The following is a 15,114-nucleotide window of genomic DNA, read 5'->3' as shown; positions in this document are numbered from 1 at the left end:
GCAACGATGGTCAACAGACAGTCTAGAATTGCTAGGAAAAACACATCTTTAAGCAAAACATCAAAACATAACACCACTTACTTCCGAGAAACCATTAATAATACTCTCTAGAAGAACAGAGAAAACTCTGAGACAATAGTTCCAAACGATAAAAACAAACAGAAAAGTAAAAAAAAACCATTATTAACTGCAACCCTTATTCAACTTTTTAATCGACTTCCTCCATCTTGCTGCCTTCAGCATCAGCGTCATCTTCAAGAGGAGGCATCTCTGCATCACCTTCAACAGCATCATCTTCATCGATGCTCAATCCAAGCTTCAACATCCTGTGGATCCTGTTCCCGAAAGTGTTGGGCTCGTCCAAGCTGAAACCAGAGGTGAGAAGAGCAGTCTCAAAGAGGAGAAGAACGAGATCCTTGACAGACTTGTCATTCTTATCAGCTTCAGCTCTTTTCCTCAGCTCCTCCATGATCGCATTCTCTGGATTGATCTCCATCGTCTTCTTGCTCGACATGTAACCCGCCATGCTGCTATCTCTCAAAGCCTGCGCTTTCATGATCCTCTCCATGTTTGCGGTCCAGCCGTATTCGCCCGTCACAAGACAGCACGGTGAGTCAACCACACGGTCGGAGACGATAACCTTCTCCACTTTGTCTCCCAACACGTCCTTGATCACTTTGCATAGTCCTTCAAACTTCTCCTTTAGCTCTTCCTTTTTCTTCTTCTCATCCTCAGACTCGTCGAGTTTCAAGCCTTCCTTGGTTGCAGACACAAGTTTCTTCCCTTCAAACTCCTTGAGCTGGCCAATAGCATACTCGTCGATCGCGTCAACCATGTACAGAACTTCATACCCCTTCTTCTTGAGCTTCTCAAGGAATGGAGAGTTCTCAACAGCCTTCTTGCTCTCACCGGTGATGTAGAAGATATCGTTCTGACCCTCCTTCATCCTCGTCACGTAGTCCTTGAGACTCGTCAGTTCATCACCGCTCTTGGTGGAGTGGTAACGGAGCAACTCAGCAATCTTGGTCCTGTTCTGAGAGTCCTCGTGGATACCGAGCTTCAGATTCTTGGAGAAAGCTTCGTAGAACTTGTTGTAGTCCTCCTTGTTCTCAGCAATCTCAAAGAAGAGCTCAAGGCACTTCTTCACAAGGTTCTTGCGGATGACCTTAAGGATCTTGTTCTGCTGCAACGTCTCTCTCGAGATGTTGAGAGGAAGATCCTCGGAATCAACAATACCCTTGACAAAGCCTAGCCACTCGGGAATGATGTCCTCACAGTTGTCCATGATGAAGACACGACGGACGTAGAGCTTGATGTTGTTAGGCTTCTTCTTAGTGTCAAAGAGATCAAAAGGAGCCCTCTTCGGAACAAACAGAACAGCCTTGAACTCGAGCTGTCCTTCGACAGAGAAGTGCTTCACAGCCAAATGCTCTTCCCAGTCGTTGCTGAGACTCTTGTAGAAAGCAGCGTACTCCTCCTTGGTGATCTCCTCAGGCTTCCTCATCCAAATAGGCTTCTGCTTGTTCACCAACTCCCACTCGTGAGAAACCTCTTTAATCTTCTTCTTCTTCTTCTCTTTCTCCTCATCTACTTCCTCCACCTTGCCTTCCTCATCCTTCTTCTCCTCCTCGTCCTCATCATCAGAAATCTCCTTCTCAACAGTCTTCTCAACCCACAAGGAGATAGGGTAGCTGATAAACTCAGAGTGCTTCTTGACCAAATCCTTAAGCCTCCGCTCCTCGAGATACTCCAACTGATCCTCCTTGAGATGAAGAGTAATCTTCGTACCCCTGCCAAGACTCTCCCCAGAGGTATCTCTCGTAACGGTGAAAGAACCACCAGCCTGGGACTCCCACACGTACTGCTCATCGTCATTGTGCTTGGTGGTGACAACAACCTTGTCAGCAACCAAGTAAGCAGAGTAGAAACCAACACCAAACTGACCAATCATGCTGACGTCAGCACCAGCAGCCAAGGCCTCCATGAACTCCTTGGTGCCGGACCTAGCAATGGTCCCGAGGTTGTTGACCAGATCAGCCTTGGTCATACCGACACCACTGTCGACGATGGTCAAGGTGTTGTTGGCCTTGTCGGGGATGATGTGGATGAAGAGCTCAGGCTGACCATCGAGCTTGCTCTTGTCCGTCAACGACTCGAACCTAATCTTGTCCAGCGCCTGTTCATCAACACAGTAACATCCAATCAACAATCGACACGTGTACAAGCAATTGAACTAATCCATTAATCGGTAACGCTAATCAATTAATCTTCTAAGCTAATATAGAGATCGATCAAGAGAGAGACGTACATCGGAGGAGTTGCTGATGAGTTCACGGAGGAAGATCTCCTTGTTGCTGTAAAAGGTGTTGATGATTAAGGAGAGCAATTGGTTGATCTCCGCCTGGAATGCGAATGTCTCGGCGTCTGCCATTGTTTTGTTTTGCTTTGCTGCTGTGATTATCGTTCAGAGAGAGATTTTATCAAGATTTTAGATGCGAAGTAATGAAGGAGAGGAACTTATGTATATATACTCGAGAGAATAAGAGTGTGTTTCTCGACCCTTCTCTTTTTTCCAGTTTCTCGATCCTTCTCTCTCTTTCTCGGATCTTTTGTTTGCTAATGTTTTTTCTTAATTTCGAGTTTCTTTTTTTTTTTTTTTTTTTGTCATCTGGAATTTATTGAGTGGATCAGAGCCCAAAAGAGGCAAAGTCCAAAGACTATACAAACAAAAGGCCAAAATGGCCGAAGTAAAAGCCCAACAAACAGGCCCACAACATAAAAACTAAACAATGAGCCAAAGCCCATAAGAAGAAACCCGTTGAGGAAGGAAAAAGACACGCTGCTCACTATGTGTCCGAACGCCCGACGCTCAATGAACACGTGTCAGAGCACGAATCAGATCCTTCCACCGGAACCAGAACGAAGACGCGACGGAGCTTCACCGACGGCGAAGACGAACGACGGAAGAAACCGTTCAGGAAGAACAGTCTTCACAGAAGCTCGAACCGAAGAGTCGTAAACTGGCGGATCTACGAATCGGAAAGATCCATCAACCGCCTTCAATCCATCTTCACCTCCAATTATCTTGCATGAACAAGCAGACATCGGAGGATCCAATCGAGAGGCAGTCGGACAAAAGTAAACAGAGACGTAGATCGGACGGTGCCGGAATAAATCCGGACCGAAGCCGGCGTAAGCGATTCTAAGCAAGACATCGCCTCCCGGAGACGAAAGCCGGCGATAGCGATTCTAAGGGAGACATCGCTTCCCGGAAACAGAAGCCGGCGGCTTTACCTTGTGGGAAGGATAAGCCCCAGAGTCATAAGCCGACCAACCATCACTAAAGAAGCTGATAGATGTCGGAAAAGATCCCGTCAACTAAAGAACATCGACGGAGATCAACGGGAACCGACTCTCTCTCTAAAAGATTTTTTAGAGATAAGAGAGAGAGTCGTTTGGGTTCTTGATTCTCCAATTTTTTAGATTCTTCTCTATTTGTTAGATCTATTATTTGCTAATGTTAATCCACGTCATCGTATATTAATACAAATTAACATTTAATGGATTTTTCCCGGTTTAGCAATTTAGTTTTTTCTTTTATTAATTTTAGATATTTTCTATTTTTTTTAGTTTTTTTTGTCAACATTTGTTTTTAGTTAAACTAACAGAAAAGCAAAACAGTGTACAAAATTAAATGTGCATAGGTTTGAAAACTAAAATATTACATATATTTTGCAAAATATCAGAAAATAGAAAGAGGAACACAGAGAGAAAAGAACATACTTAACTTTATTTAAAAATATAAAAGGGGTGATTAGTTTGGCTATAATTGTTTAAAATTTATTTTAGAATTTAATCTATTTTTTATTTAACTTTAGGTTTCGAATGGTGACTATCATCCCGCCCTGCCCTGCAATCAACAGTAACAAAAATCTCTATATATTATATATCTATACATTTTTATAACTGTTAAAACCGCATCGCAATTGAACCGCTTGTCCTGCACCACTCAAACCGCATTCACCATTCGGAGCCTTAATGAATTTAGTTTTAAAAGTTCATACAGCTAAAGAGATGAAGTTTTAGAAAATAAGATTTTTACAACCATTTTTTGTATGTTTTGTTGTAGTTTTAGTTTTTTGGTTGTATCTTTAAAAACCAAAATAAAATATGATTGGTAGTATTTAAGGTTCTAAATGAAAATTAAAACTAAAGTCAATTCTTACAACCCAACCAATCATCCCCAAAGTTATTTGTATCCTCGTCTCATATAATTCAAAACTTTGTAACAGAACTGAACAAAATCAGATAACTAAATTTAAGCCCACAAAACTGTTACTCCCTCCGTATTTTTTTATTTGACGTTTTCCAGCTTTGCACAAACATTAAGAAAAGTGATACAATTTCTATTTTAACCTTTTCAATTGCTTTAGATTGACTAAAGATGCTAGAAGTCACGTTAATATTACAAGTGTAGAAACATCAACTTTTATCATTATTTGCATTGAACTCCGTAAACGTCAAGTATATTGACACAAAAAAAAATCACTAAAACGTCAACTATTCCCGAACGGAGGGAGTAACATTTTAGCAACAAACTCTTTTTTTTTCTCGATTAAACTGACATGTACCGATTTTCGAAGCTCCGATGTAAAATCACCGAGCTGGCACAATACTAGTGTTCGATTGTTTGAAATACCCTCCAAGTTTTGGAATTATAAGTTTTGGCACAAGGTTGGTTTTTGTCTTTTATGTTGAATGGATTTGCTTGTTGCAGACCTGTACGTCTGTTATGGAGTATGATATAAAACTTGCAGACCTGTACGTCTGTTAAAGAGTATGATATAAAACTGTATAAGAATGTTATGTGTTAATGTGCTATAATTTTGTCTACAAAAAAAAAAGTGCTATAATAATTCATATGCGAAATTATGTTGCTATATTGATAACTAACATTTGAATGAGAAGAAGTTTCTTTGTTTTGGAAGAGTCTCAAGCATCCCGTATCTTTGTTCCGAATAAATATAATTTTTTGTTTTGGAAGAGTCTCAAGTTTCTTTGTGTAATTTAGTCCCAAGAATCTTCTTTGATTTTTGATTTCTTATATTTTTCTTGATTTTGCAACCCCTTGTCTTTCTGTAAGTATTAGGAGTTTTTTTTTATTTTGAAATTTCTCTTGTAACCGATACGCTTCGATTCGACACTCTTCGATAGTGAACTCTCTCAATCTCTCTGTACTCTCGTTTGTCACTTGATTTGTTAAGATCAAAAAAAAAAAAAAAGAACAATCATGCATACTCACACATGATTCTATATCCATAAGTGTCTGCACTAACTTTTGTATCCTTCAGATCAGGGCTAACAACCTTTTAGAAAGTCACAGTAATGAAAAATCAACAGCAAAATATTAAAAATTATTATGAGCTAAAGATAAATAGATCTGTTAAAAAGAGATTCACTAAAAAAAATTATATCGTCTTTCTCTTTTCTCTTCTTCTCTGTTTATTCTGTTTTTCATCTCATTTTTTCTGTTTTTTATCACTTTCTATCACAATCCGTCAAGTACAACGATGAGCTTAACAAAAAAATTTAATCATTTTTTTGTGTTGTTTATTAAGAGAAATGAACTGATGATTTTTTTGGGAGGAAAACCTCCATATCTATAATGGAAGATTAACACAAAAGAATGAATGAAGAGATTCATTGAATGTGAAATCGTGTAAGAAGTAGAGAGTAGGTATTAATGTGAATGTTAATGAAGATGCATGAACCAAGTTAATTTCCGTAACAGCTCTAGATTAAAGAAGTCTATTCGGCTTCCGACTGACATTGATCGGAACCGTTCGTCACTGGTGAAACCGTTGGATTTTATTGATAGTTGATTGAACGGAAATTGTTGCTCGACGGTCATTTTGAAAATGGCACTTTTTCTAAATTTCGTATACCGTTTTTTTAATAAGATATGATGTTATAAAATAATATGAATTAATATTTTTTTTATAAGTTATTTAAAAATAGTTTTTCATAACCGAACCAGCTGAGTACGGTTTCAATTTTTTACTTTACACTATCTTTATTTGAGTAAAACTGTTGTTGACGAAAAATAATAATAAAACTGTTGATAAATTCAAGAAGAGCAAATAGATGGCAAAACTAATAGTGGTGATAATTATTCGCATATTTTATTTTTTAATAATGATAAAACATGTTGGATTCAAATAGTAGTAGTAGGGAGTAGTATTTGTGTCCCGTTGTCTTCTTAAAGATGCACTCCTATGTATGGCTGAATGAGAATAAATGATCGATGCTGGTCAAAAGTAAATAATTACTACTCACAACATTCGAAGAGTCAAATTAACAAAGAAAAAAAAATCGTTGATCCGTTCAATTCTTATCCGTTTATAGCTACATATAAATATATGCATAGTGCGAGGGGATAAAGCATGTAGACGAAATGGAGTTTTCAAATACTATAACCTGTAGTCATTACAGCAATAAGCAGAAAATACTTCTAGTTGGAGAAGGAGACTTCTCCTTTTCTTTATGTCTAGCCAAGGCTTTTGGTTCGGCTACTAACATCACTGCAACTTCTCTTGATACTCGAGGTAAGTAATAGTCAAATTTGTACGTATCGTTTTAGAGGCTACAGGCCAGCATTGTTTTTTTTAGTTCAGTTTTAAATATGTCAAATTATTTATGATTAGGGTATCATAAGCATATATAATTGCTCTGAAAAAAAATCATTTACTTGTTGTAGAGGAGTTAGAGCAGAAGTACAAGGATGCCAAGAATAACGTAGAAGAGTTGGAGCGACGTGGGTGCACCGTGATTCATGGTGTTAATGTTCACTCCATGGATAAAGATCATCGCGTAGTCCGGTCGATTGTGTATGATATAATCATATTCAATTTCCCTCATGCAGGGTTTCATTTTGGTCGCGAGACTGATAGCTACACCATCTTGTATGTAAATATAGTTTCTTTGGTATATATTTTGATTTGTTGGTGTTCCATTTTTGGTTTATTAAACAAGTTTATGTGGACGTAGGCAACACCAAGAAGTGGTGAAAGGCTTTTTCCTAAGTGCCAAAGAGTTGGTTGATGCCAGTGGAGAGATTCATGTAACCCATAAGATAGCACATCCATTTACCAGTTGGAATATCAAGACTCTTGGTGAAGAAAAGGGTTTGAATTGTGTCAGAGAAAAAGAATTTTATACGTTTCAATATCCAGGTTACTCCAACAAGAGGGGAAGTGGAAGTAACTGTGACTCTAGCTTCCCTGTTGGATTATCTTCGACTTTCATGTTTAAGAAGAAGCCCTGGTATGAAAGTGTGTTTTGGGCAGGTTCATTTGAGTTTTATTTATATGTGTGGGCTAGAAACGAAGCCGAGCCTAAGAAGGCTTCTGCATCTCTTTAAATTTTCTGCAATTTCAATAAAATTTCATATTAACGAACTGTTGATTGATTATTTAATCGTGGGAATTTATCAAACAACTAAAATTAGTACAACAAGTACAACCATTATCCTAAACCATTATTTAATATTGGTACAAAAGGTATTTTTTAGTACAACCATTATCCTAAACGATTAATATTTACAAAAGTAATGGTTGTACTGGTTGTACTAATATTGGTACAAAAGGTATTTTTTTTGTCAGCATAACTCTTCCAACGATTAATATTTACAAAAGTAATGGTTGTACTGGTTGTACTAATATTAAATATTAATCGTTGGAAGAGTTATGCTGACAAAAAAAAAATAGACAGTCTAGGAACAAATCAGTACAACCATTATCCTAAACTGCCATTGGAACAATTTAGCAAATTATAGCGAGTTGGAAACAAGAGGGGTATATTTCTTATCGTCAAATAGCATTCAAAATGGTGCATGAATTAATCCTGCATTGAATGTTTGAGATACATAAGTATTATGAATAATACTATATGTTACAAATTTTACTGGTTCAAAATTCTTTTTAAAAAATAAAGAAAAATGTGAAATGCTATAAACGGCTCGTAAATGGCATGACTGGGTACATTGGTAGCACCCAATCGAAAACGAAAGAGGGCCGGCAAACTGGTGCATGTATATAAAAATTAAGTGCTCTTTGAAGCAAATAAATTATCGCAGAGTCCGAAGAGACAGATTCCAGAACCAAACATTTAATTAACGGTAGTCTCTTAATACATCACTAGGTAATAACCCGCGCCTTACGCGGGATGTGATTATTAGTTTCGTTATTTTTAATAAAAAAGACAATAAATCTGTTTAATCTGGATATTGGTTAGGTTTTACGTTTTTTTGTTTTTAATCTTCTAAAATAAAACTATTATTTTAAATTAATATTCATTTTAGTTTATTCGGTTAAAACATTTGATTTTTTGGTTTTTTCGGATAAAAACCTAAAATTAATATTATATGTTTATTTTCATATTATGAAGTTTAGATAGTTGTCATGTCGAACCAATAGTTTCATATTATAGTTTTTAAACAGATAATAGTTTAAGAAAAAGAAAAGAAAATTATTAAGACAAATCATTTCACTACAATTTGGTCGGTAGTAAAAGAAACATTAAAAAAAAATATTTCAACTTTCAAAAAAATTAGATACTTCAGCTGTGGTGAATACTTAGTTATAAGATGCTCACATCAAGGTGCACATGTATGTTTATGTAAAAAGTATATAAAAATAGTTAAAAAATATATAAAGATATTGTTAATTAATATTAAATGACATTTTTGTTCAGAATAATACATGAAAGATAAAATTAAAATTTATTTAAAATAAAAAAGACCTTGACATTAGTCATTTTTTCATCAAAAGAAAATAAAATTATATTCGTAAATAGGGGTGGACACATATCAAGTATCTGGATATTTGGAAGCATTCTTGTCAATTCGATCTTTAGCCACCTAGATATTCGGTGACTCCGATATCCGAAATGTTTTAGAATTTTAAAGAATATCCGATTTGATTCGTAAATAAAATAAAATTTTAAAAATAATTTAATAATAACATTTTATTACAAAAATAAAACATTATATAACCTTTTAATTTTAGTACCTAATATAATAAATTTATATTGTAAACTGATATAAAGTATAATATATATAATTCTTTTCATATATGTATATATATGCATATAACATATCGAATTAGATATATGTTCCTAAAAATATTGGTATTAGTGATTTGCTTCTTTTTTGGATATTGTATTTTAGTATTTGATTTGTTTCGTAAAGTTTCAAATATCAAGATTTTTTGGTTCAAATCAAAACGGATAACAAATCGAATCAAAATTTATGAATATTTTGCTCAATTTTATCTGTAAACAATAAAAATAATATATATATAGTTTGGCTTTTGATTCGTTATCTATTTTTATTCGAACCGAAAAATCCAGAGTTTTATTGGAACTATGTATGTGAGTTTTATATTAAAAAAATCACAAAGTACATAGTGTGAACACATTTATGATTATAGTGTGAACGCGTTAGCATATTTATTATCGAATCATTGCGAGGCTGCCACGTGTGTATTATAATGTGAATGCATTTATTACAATGCTTCTCTTTTAATATATAAGGGATACATCATGTGTCTATAACTCTATATCTTAAATAATAAAGTAGAGTATGCTCTCTCCTTAGGCCTCCACCTCAGCATATACCATAGGGCTTTTGTTGACACGTGTATGTTGAAAAAATCATGGTTTCGCTTGCAAATCTTTCTTAATTAGAATTCATTATGTATTAGGGCCTCTTATTTCATATCCACATTTCACTTAAAATAATTTGGATTGGGCTCTGAGTTGATGTCAAACGGGCCAAATAAAACTAACCTAATACGCTTCTCGGTCGCCGACCCTCTCCTTCCTGTGACTGCGTCTCCGTTCCACTTCACCCCTCACATTTATTTCTCTGAGAAACGTATGTAATTATGGATTCCAATCGACGATGGCCACTACATCCTCATCAAAGCCTCCTTAATTTCACTTCAAGCTCACTGATGGAGCATGCATATATACATAGACATCTGTTCCGCTTGCTGATCATTTTTCCGTCCGTATGATCATTATTCCCAAAAACTCACAGTGTACTTCGAGAATGGCGAATCAGTTGATGCATTTCTCCGAGCTCAAGGCTGGTCATTGTAGCAGACTGTTGTGACAAAGCTCTTTCATTTCTGTTGTAACACCAAGTTGCCAGGTATGTTTCATTTATCAGTTCTCAAACTCCTTTCAGTATATTTGCTTACTTCCTCAGATCTTAAAGTTTTATAGATGTTGTTGCTGAAGTTATGGATATCACAACTGCTTACAGTGAAGAAACACGAAGCATTCAACTTATTATGGCAAATCTACGCATTCGCATTCACAGGTCGTGCCCACTTATCCTTTTAATGTTGGTAAAACTCTTTAAAAAATTTATGTTGGTGTTAATTGATATGAGTTTGCATTCGTCTCTTCCCAAACGCTGGTACACAACGTTCTGTGTGAGTGTCTTTGACGGCTTAGCTATGCAGCTTAATGCGGAATTTTGTGGCAATGTTGTGGTCTTTTTCTTAACGCTACCTTGAGGAACCCATTTTTTACTTAGACAGGAAGATAACTGTTGGCGACAACTACCTCAAAGGGTAAGATTCTGTGCATCAGCTTTCTGTTTTTCATGTGTTTAAGCTAAAACTTTTCAGTACTGTTACATTGTGTTTCAGACAGGGGTTTTGAGCAGTAATGACGGTGTGAAGAAGATTGAGTCAATGACTCTATCTTAACAACTCACTAATACTGTTTTAATCTGCCTCATACTAACTCAATCAATTCTAGACTGCCTGAGTTCCTCTGTATTGGGTAAGTTGTCAGCATTGAATCATCAAATGGGTGGTGATATGTATGCTCCAAATGCTCCCGGAAACTTCATCGGGGGTTCTCATCCTTCATGTGTGCAGCCTGCCATGATGAAAACCCTGTTGGGTTGTAAGGTAAGCCAAGCTACGATATTTTCATTACCCCATTCCAACTGGTCCCAATGCAACTTCCATTACCTTAACAGCTTACGAATGATCTCTGATTTTCACCACCAGGTTGATGTCAGAGTATGATGCAGCTGGTACTGCCATGTTCATTGCTTCTGATGATGAGATTAACAAGTTTACCAGGGTTCCTGCCGCTGAGTTATTGTTACTTAATTCAAAACCTCCTTTCCTGTAGGTATACATGTCACTGTTGTCCACTACTCTACTATCTACTAACGAAGGCACATATTTGTTTTAATATGTCGTACTTGAGTGCATAGCTCTGTTTAAAAGTTTAGATTGGGTTTGTTTTAGAATTGCGTATTCAGCAAGTAATATATGCTTAATTGTCTTTTTAAAAAGATTCTCAAAAAGGAATATCTGCTCATGGGTTTTCCCAAAAATTAATGCATATCGTAGTCAAAAAATAACATTTCAACTAGAGCTGGACAAAAAATCCCGAATCCGATCCGGAAAAAAGTACCGAACCCAAAGCGAAACTGTTTACATATTCGAATGGGTTGAAAAGTTTGGTAGTTAGAGAGCTGAAACCGAACTCGATCTGAACCGAAGTAGTTCATGTATCCGAATCAAATTTATTTTTGTAAATATATTAATTATTTAAAGATTTAATATCCAAAAGATACTCAAAATATATAAGATACTTTAAAATTATCCAAAGTACTTGAAAATATACACAAATATTCAAATTCAAAAGTAGATATATTAAATAGATAAAAAATACTCAAAACACCAGAAATCGTTAATTTTAGGGATTTTAGCATATATTATTTAAATTTATATGTTATATACATTTTTTTTATATTTTGAAAAATTTAAAGTATATATAAATTTTGAAAATTTGAAAATAATTTAAACGGGTTATCTGAACCCGAATCGTACCCGAACCAAAATTTATACCAATAGGTTCTAAAATATTTAACCCCAAAATTTCAAAATCCGAGTAGACCCGTAGCAAACCCAAATAGATAGTCGAATGCCCATCCATAATTTCAACTATTAACACTAATAAAGGAAAACACAGTTTAACACTAATGGCCACTACCACCAATATCAAATATATCAAATAGCTTACATTTTGAAATCCTATTATCTGCAAATAAAAATAAAAATATTTTTTACACAAATATAAATAAAAGAACACATGAATTTACGACATCGACTTTACTTTATGTTTTAAATTTAACTATATTTACTTTGGTGCAGCTATCAATTATTTATGATATTTTTATTGTATTAATCTATAAAAACAACTTATGCTATTACTCTTTGACCTAATTAACAACAAAATAAAGTGATACGTTATTATCACTAACCATTATCAATAGATCAGAAAAAACAATTTTGAATTTATTAGAGAATAAAATATACAAACCCGGCGCGTAGCGCCGGAATACCACTAGTATCGTCATAAAATTCTAATTTCGTCGGAAAAAACTCATAAACTCTATATATCGTCTTTTTTTTTTAAACACCTCTATATATCGTCAATGTGTGAAAATTGAAAAGAAAAAATATAACGACGAAATGAAAACCAAAAGGTTAAGACAATACAGCAATAAGCAAAGGATACTTCTGGTCGGAGAAGGAGACTTCTCCTTTTCTCTATCTTTAGCTAGAGCCTTTGGTTCTGCAACAAATCTCACTGCAACCTCTCTCGATACTCGAGGTAAACCAATCAACTCATATTACTTTGTATATATTTATTAAGGAACCATATATATATGTCATATGATTTTGGTAATAAATATTTGTAACAAAAATATTGCAGAGGAAATAGAGCTTAACTATGCGAATCGGAAAGCTAACGTAGAAGAATTGACGAGACTCGGCTGCACCGAGATCCATGGATTTAACGTGCACTCCATGAGGCTTGCTCCAAGATTAGAGCGTTATGATAGAATAATCTTTAATTTTCCTCATTCAGGGTTTGATTTTGGCAGTGAGCACCCTAGACAGTACATCATGTAATGTATCCCTTCTGCTTCGTTTTTGTATTTTTTTCTTGGGGGATTATTTTGATGTATTGAAAATGTGGTGGGTAATCACAGGTCACACCAAGAACTTGTGAGAGGGTTTTTGAAGAGCTCAAAGAAGATGGATTGATTCACATTACTCACAAGACGGCTCATCCATTTAGCGAGTGGAAGATAGTGACTCTGGCTGAAGAAAATGGTTTGTGTTTGACTCGAGAGGTGGAATTTAACAAATGGTATTTTCCTGGTTACTCAAATAAGAAAGGATCTAGACCTCGCTGTAACTCTAGCTTCCCTGTCGGAAAATCTTCTATTTTCATTTTTAAGAAACGGTTAATTAGATAATCACAAGGTCCTTTGCATGACCGTCTAAGAACTCTTATGCTCAGCATATTAAATTTCAAGCGAGTCTTAGATTTTGGCTATTCAATCTCGACGTATGTTTTGATTAACCTCAAAAGCTCAACTAAAAATTATTGCTATAATTTTCAAATGGTTTGGACCGTTTGGTAGTCACCGGGGACATGATAAGCTCCATCAATGCTATTATCGCAAGAGGAAAGGTAAACCGAGTCATGAAGAGGAGAAGAATGATGAGCTGGACGCATGAGCAAATCTTATTGGTTTAGCTCATAATACTAGTTGACTATAAATAAGAGATTTGACTGTTGTAGTCAGTTAGCTTTTGATTAATTGAGATTAGAGACTTTAGTCTTGGGAGTTCAATTTGGGTTAAGCCAATTGTACTTCAGGGTTTCGTTGAACAAAAGCTGTAACCGTTTCTCAACAGTATTATTCTAAAATTATTATTCAGCTACTGAGAGTGAGATCGAGAGAAATAGAGTGAATAATCGAGTTGCAAACTCTATAACACGAAATCAAAACATTTATGTATGTATTATACCACTTGCATTGTATCTCTTTTATTTGTTTTTTTTTTGTTCACATCTCTCTTATTTGTTTTTTTTTTTTTTAACACATAATTCATTAATCTTAAATCAGTTAGTTGGGGCCATAAGTGTTCCCTCAACTACAATTGTTTCAGCTGCTAATAAAGCAGTCTTTGCTAGCATATCAGCCTGACCATTTCTCTCCCGAGAAATCCAGACAAAGGAGACAAACTCGAAAATAGACGCAAAAGATATAATATCAGCAAGAATTCCATAGAGCTCAGGTATGCATCTTCCAGAGTTTAAAGCATCTATTAGCTGGGACGAGTCCGCCTCGAAACAAACCACCTTCAGCTCTTCTCTAGTTCCTGCTTTGACAGCTTCAAACAGTGCTAAAGCTTCCGCCATTGGAGCTGAAGTCACTTGAGAGGTACTACATTTGAACGTCCTAATACCTGAAGGGGAGTGGATAACCCAGCCTAAACCCGCCGCTGTGCCTCGAGGGTTCCAGGCTGCATCGGATCTGATGGTCACCGCACCAGGTGGGAGGTGGGCTTCTGGCATCTTTCTTTGGAGGTGAGAAGGCTTCTGCTCCTTTCGCTGCTGGGAGTCCCATTCTTTTGCTAAAGATATCGCTGTTGATAGGGTGTCCTCTGGCGATCCCGAATGGCCTTCAAAGACAAATTTGTTGCGCGCTTTCCACAAGTGCCAGAGGATCCACGGAGCAAGTGTATCAGAGACTACCCCCGAGGGGGGGAGACAAGTTTTGGAGCAGATAGCCGCCCAATTTGCTGCCAAATCTACCATTCCGCTGCTCTCCACCTCGGCCTTGAAAGGCGCAAGACTCCACACCTTTTGGGCATATGGACAGTGAAAGAACAGATGAATTATAGATTCGGAGCCTCCACAGCGCTTACATCGCGGGTCTAGCGGCACATGACGCTCAACTAGTCGTTCGCCCACAGGAAGAGCACCTTTTAGCAGCTTCCAAGAGAAGAGCTTAACTTTTGGAGCTACATCGAGTCTCCAGATGCTCTTATTCCAGTTGATAGGATCTTCTCCTGCAAGTGCATTTCCAGCCTCAAGAAAGTCTACTGCAGAGAAATACCCTGACTTGACGGAGTACTCTCCTATCTTCGTTCCCAGCCAAATAAGTTTATCCGGAGCCCCGGTTTGGCTTGTCCTTATCCTCTGTATCTTTTCCTCATA

The 15,114-nt window shown here is 36.3% G+C and overlaps 2 protein-coding genes, 1 long non-coding RNA gene and 1 pseudogene across 5 annotated transcripts; 3 read left to right on the top strand and 1 right to left on the bottom strand.

The window, feature by feature from the left end:
- Positions 1 to 7: 7 nt before the first annotated feature.
- On the bottom strand, positions 8 to 2,645 carry LOC106389639 (heat shock protein 90-2-like). Its single transcript, XM_013829966.3, has 2 exons — positions 2,309 to 2,645; positions 8 to 2,176 (listed from the first exon to the last, which is right to left on the bottom strand). The coding sequence occupies exons 1-2, from the start codon at positions 2,429 to 2,431 to the stop codon at positions 209 to 211; spliced, it is 2,091 nt and encodes a 696-aa protein (XP_013685420.2). The 5' UTR covers positions 2,432 to 2,645; the 3' UTR covers positions 8 to 208.
- Positions 2,646 to 6,454: 3,809 nt separating this feature from the next.
- Positions 6,455 to 7,786, top strand: LOC106408425 (uncharacterized protein At4g26485-like). Its single transcript, XM_048761395.1, has 3 exons — positions 6,455 to 6,605; positions 6,758 to 6,923; positions 7,048 to 7,786. Exons 1-3 carry the CDS (start codon positions 6,455 to 6,457, stop codon positions 7,418 to 7,420), a joined length of 690 nt encoding a protein of 229 aa, XP_048617352.1. The 3' UTR covers positions 7,421 to 7,786.
- A 2,079-nt stretch (positions 7,787 to 9,865) lies between these two features.
- Positions 9,866 to 11,380, top strand: LOC125583723. Of its 3 annotated transcripts, none has more exons than XR_007320790.1 (4): positions 9,866 to 10,213; positions 10,303 to 10,640; positions 10,719 to 10,985; positions 11,088 to 11,380. It is a non-coding gene; the product is annotated as an uncharacterized LOC125583723 (long non-coding RNA). The 3 variants fall into 3 exon arrangements; XR_007320788.1 differs by having other exon boundaries at positions 10,280 to 10,640; XR_007320787.1 differs by having other exon boundaries at positions 9,867 to 10,213; positions 10,288 to 10,640.
- Positions 11,381 to 12,574: 1,194 nt separating this feature from the next.
- LOC125583720 lies at positions 12,575 to 13,440 on the top strand (annotated as a pseudogene).
- Positions 13,441 to 15,114: the final 1,674 nt, after the last annotated feature.

The sequence above is a fragment of the Brassica napus genome, chromosome A2, assembly GCF_020379485.1.
Source record: "Brassica napus cultivar Da-Ae chromosome A2, Da-Ae, whole genome shotgun sequence".
NCBI lineage: Eukaryota > Viridiplantae > Streptophyta > Magnoliopsida > Brassicales > Brassicaceae > Brassica > Brassica napus.
The sequence above is the reverse complement of the archived record's forward strand: the minus strand, read 5'-3'. Positions and strand labels throughout refer to the sequence as shown.

Excerpts from the sequence above, each read along its gene's own strand:
- LOC106389639 (XM_013829966.3), bottom strand. The coding sequence starts at position 2,431 with ATGGCAGACGCCGAGACATTCGCATTCCAGGCGGAGATCAACCAATTG. Across the intron at positions 2,177-2,308 it reads TCATCAGCAACTCCTCCGAT|GCGCTGGACAAGATTAGGTT; the intron begins GTACGTCTCTCT and ends GTTGATGAACAG.
- LOC106408425 (XM_048761395.1), top strand. The coding sequence starts at position 6,455 with ATGGAGTTTTCAAATACTATAACCTGTAGTCATTACAGCAATAAGCAG. Across the intron at positions 6,606-6,757 it reads AACTTCTCTTGATACTCGAG|AGGAGTTAGAGCAGAAGTAC; the intron begins GTAAGTAATAGT and ends TACTTGTTGTAG. Across the intron at positions 6,924-7,047 it reads TTCAATTTCCCTCATGCAGG|GCAACACCAAGAAGTGGTGA; the intron begins GTTTCATTTTGG and ends ATGTGGACGTAG.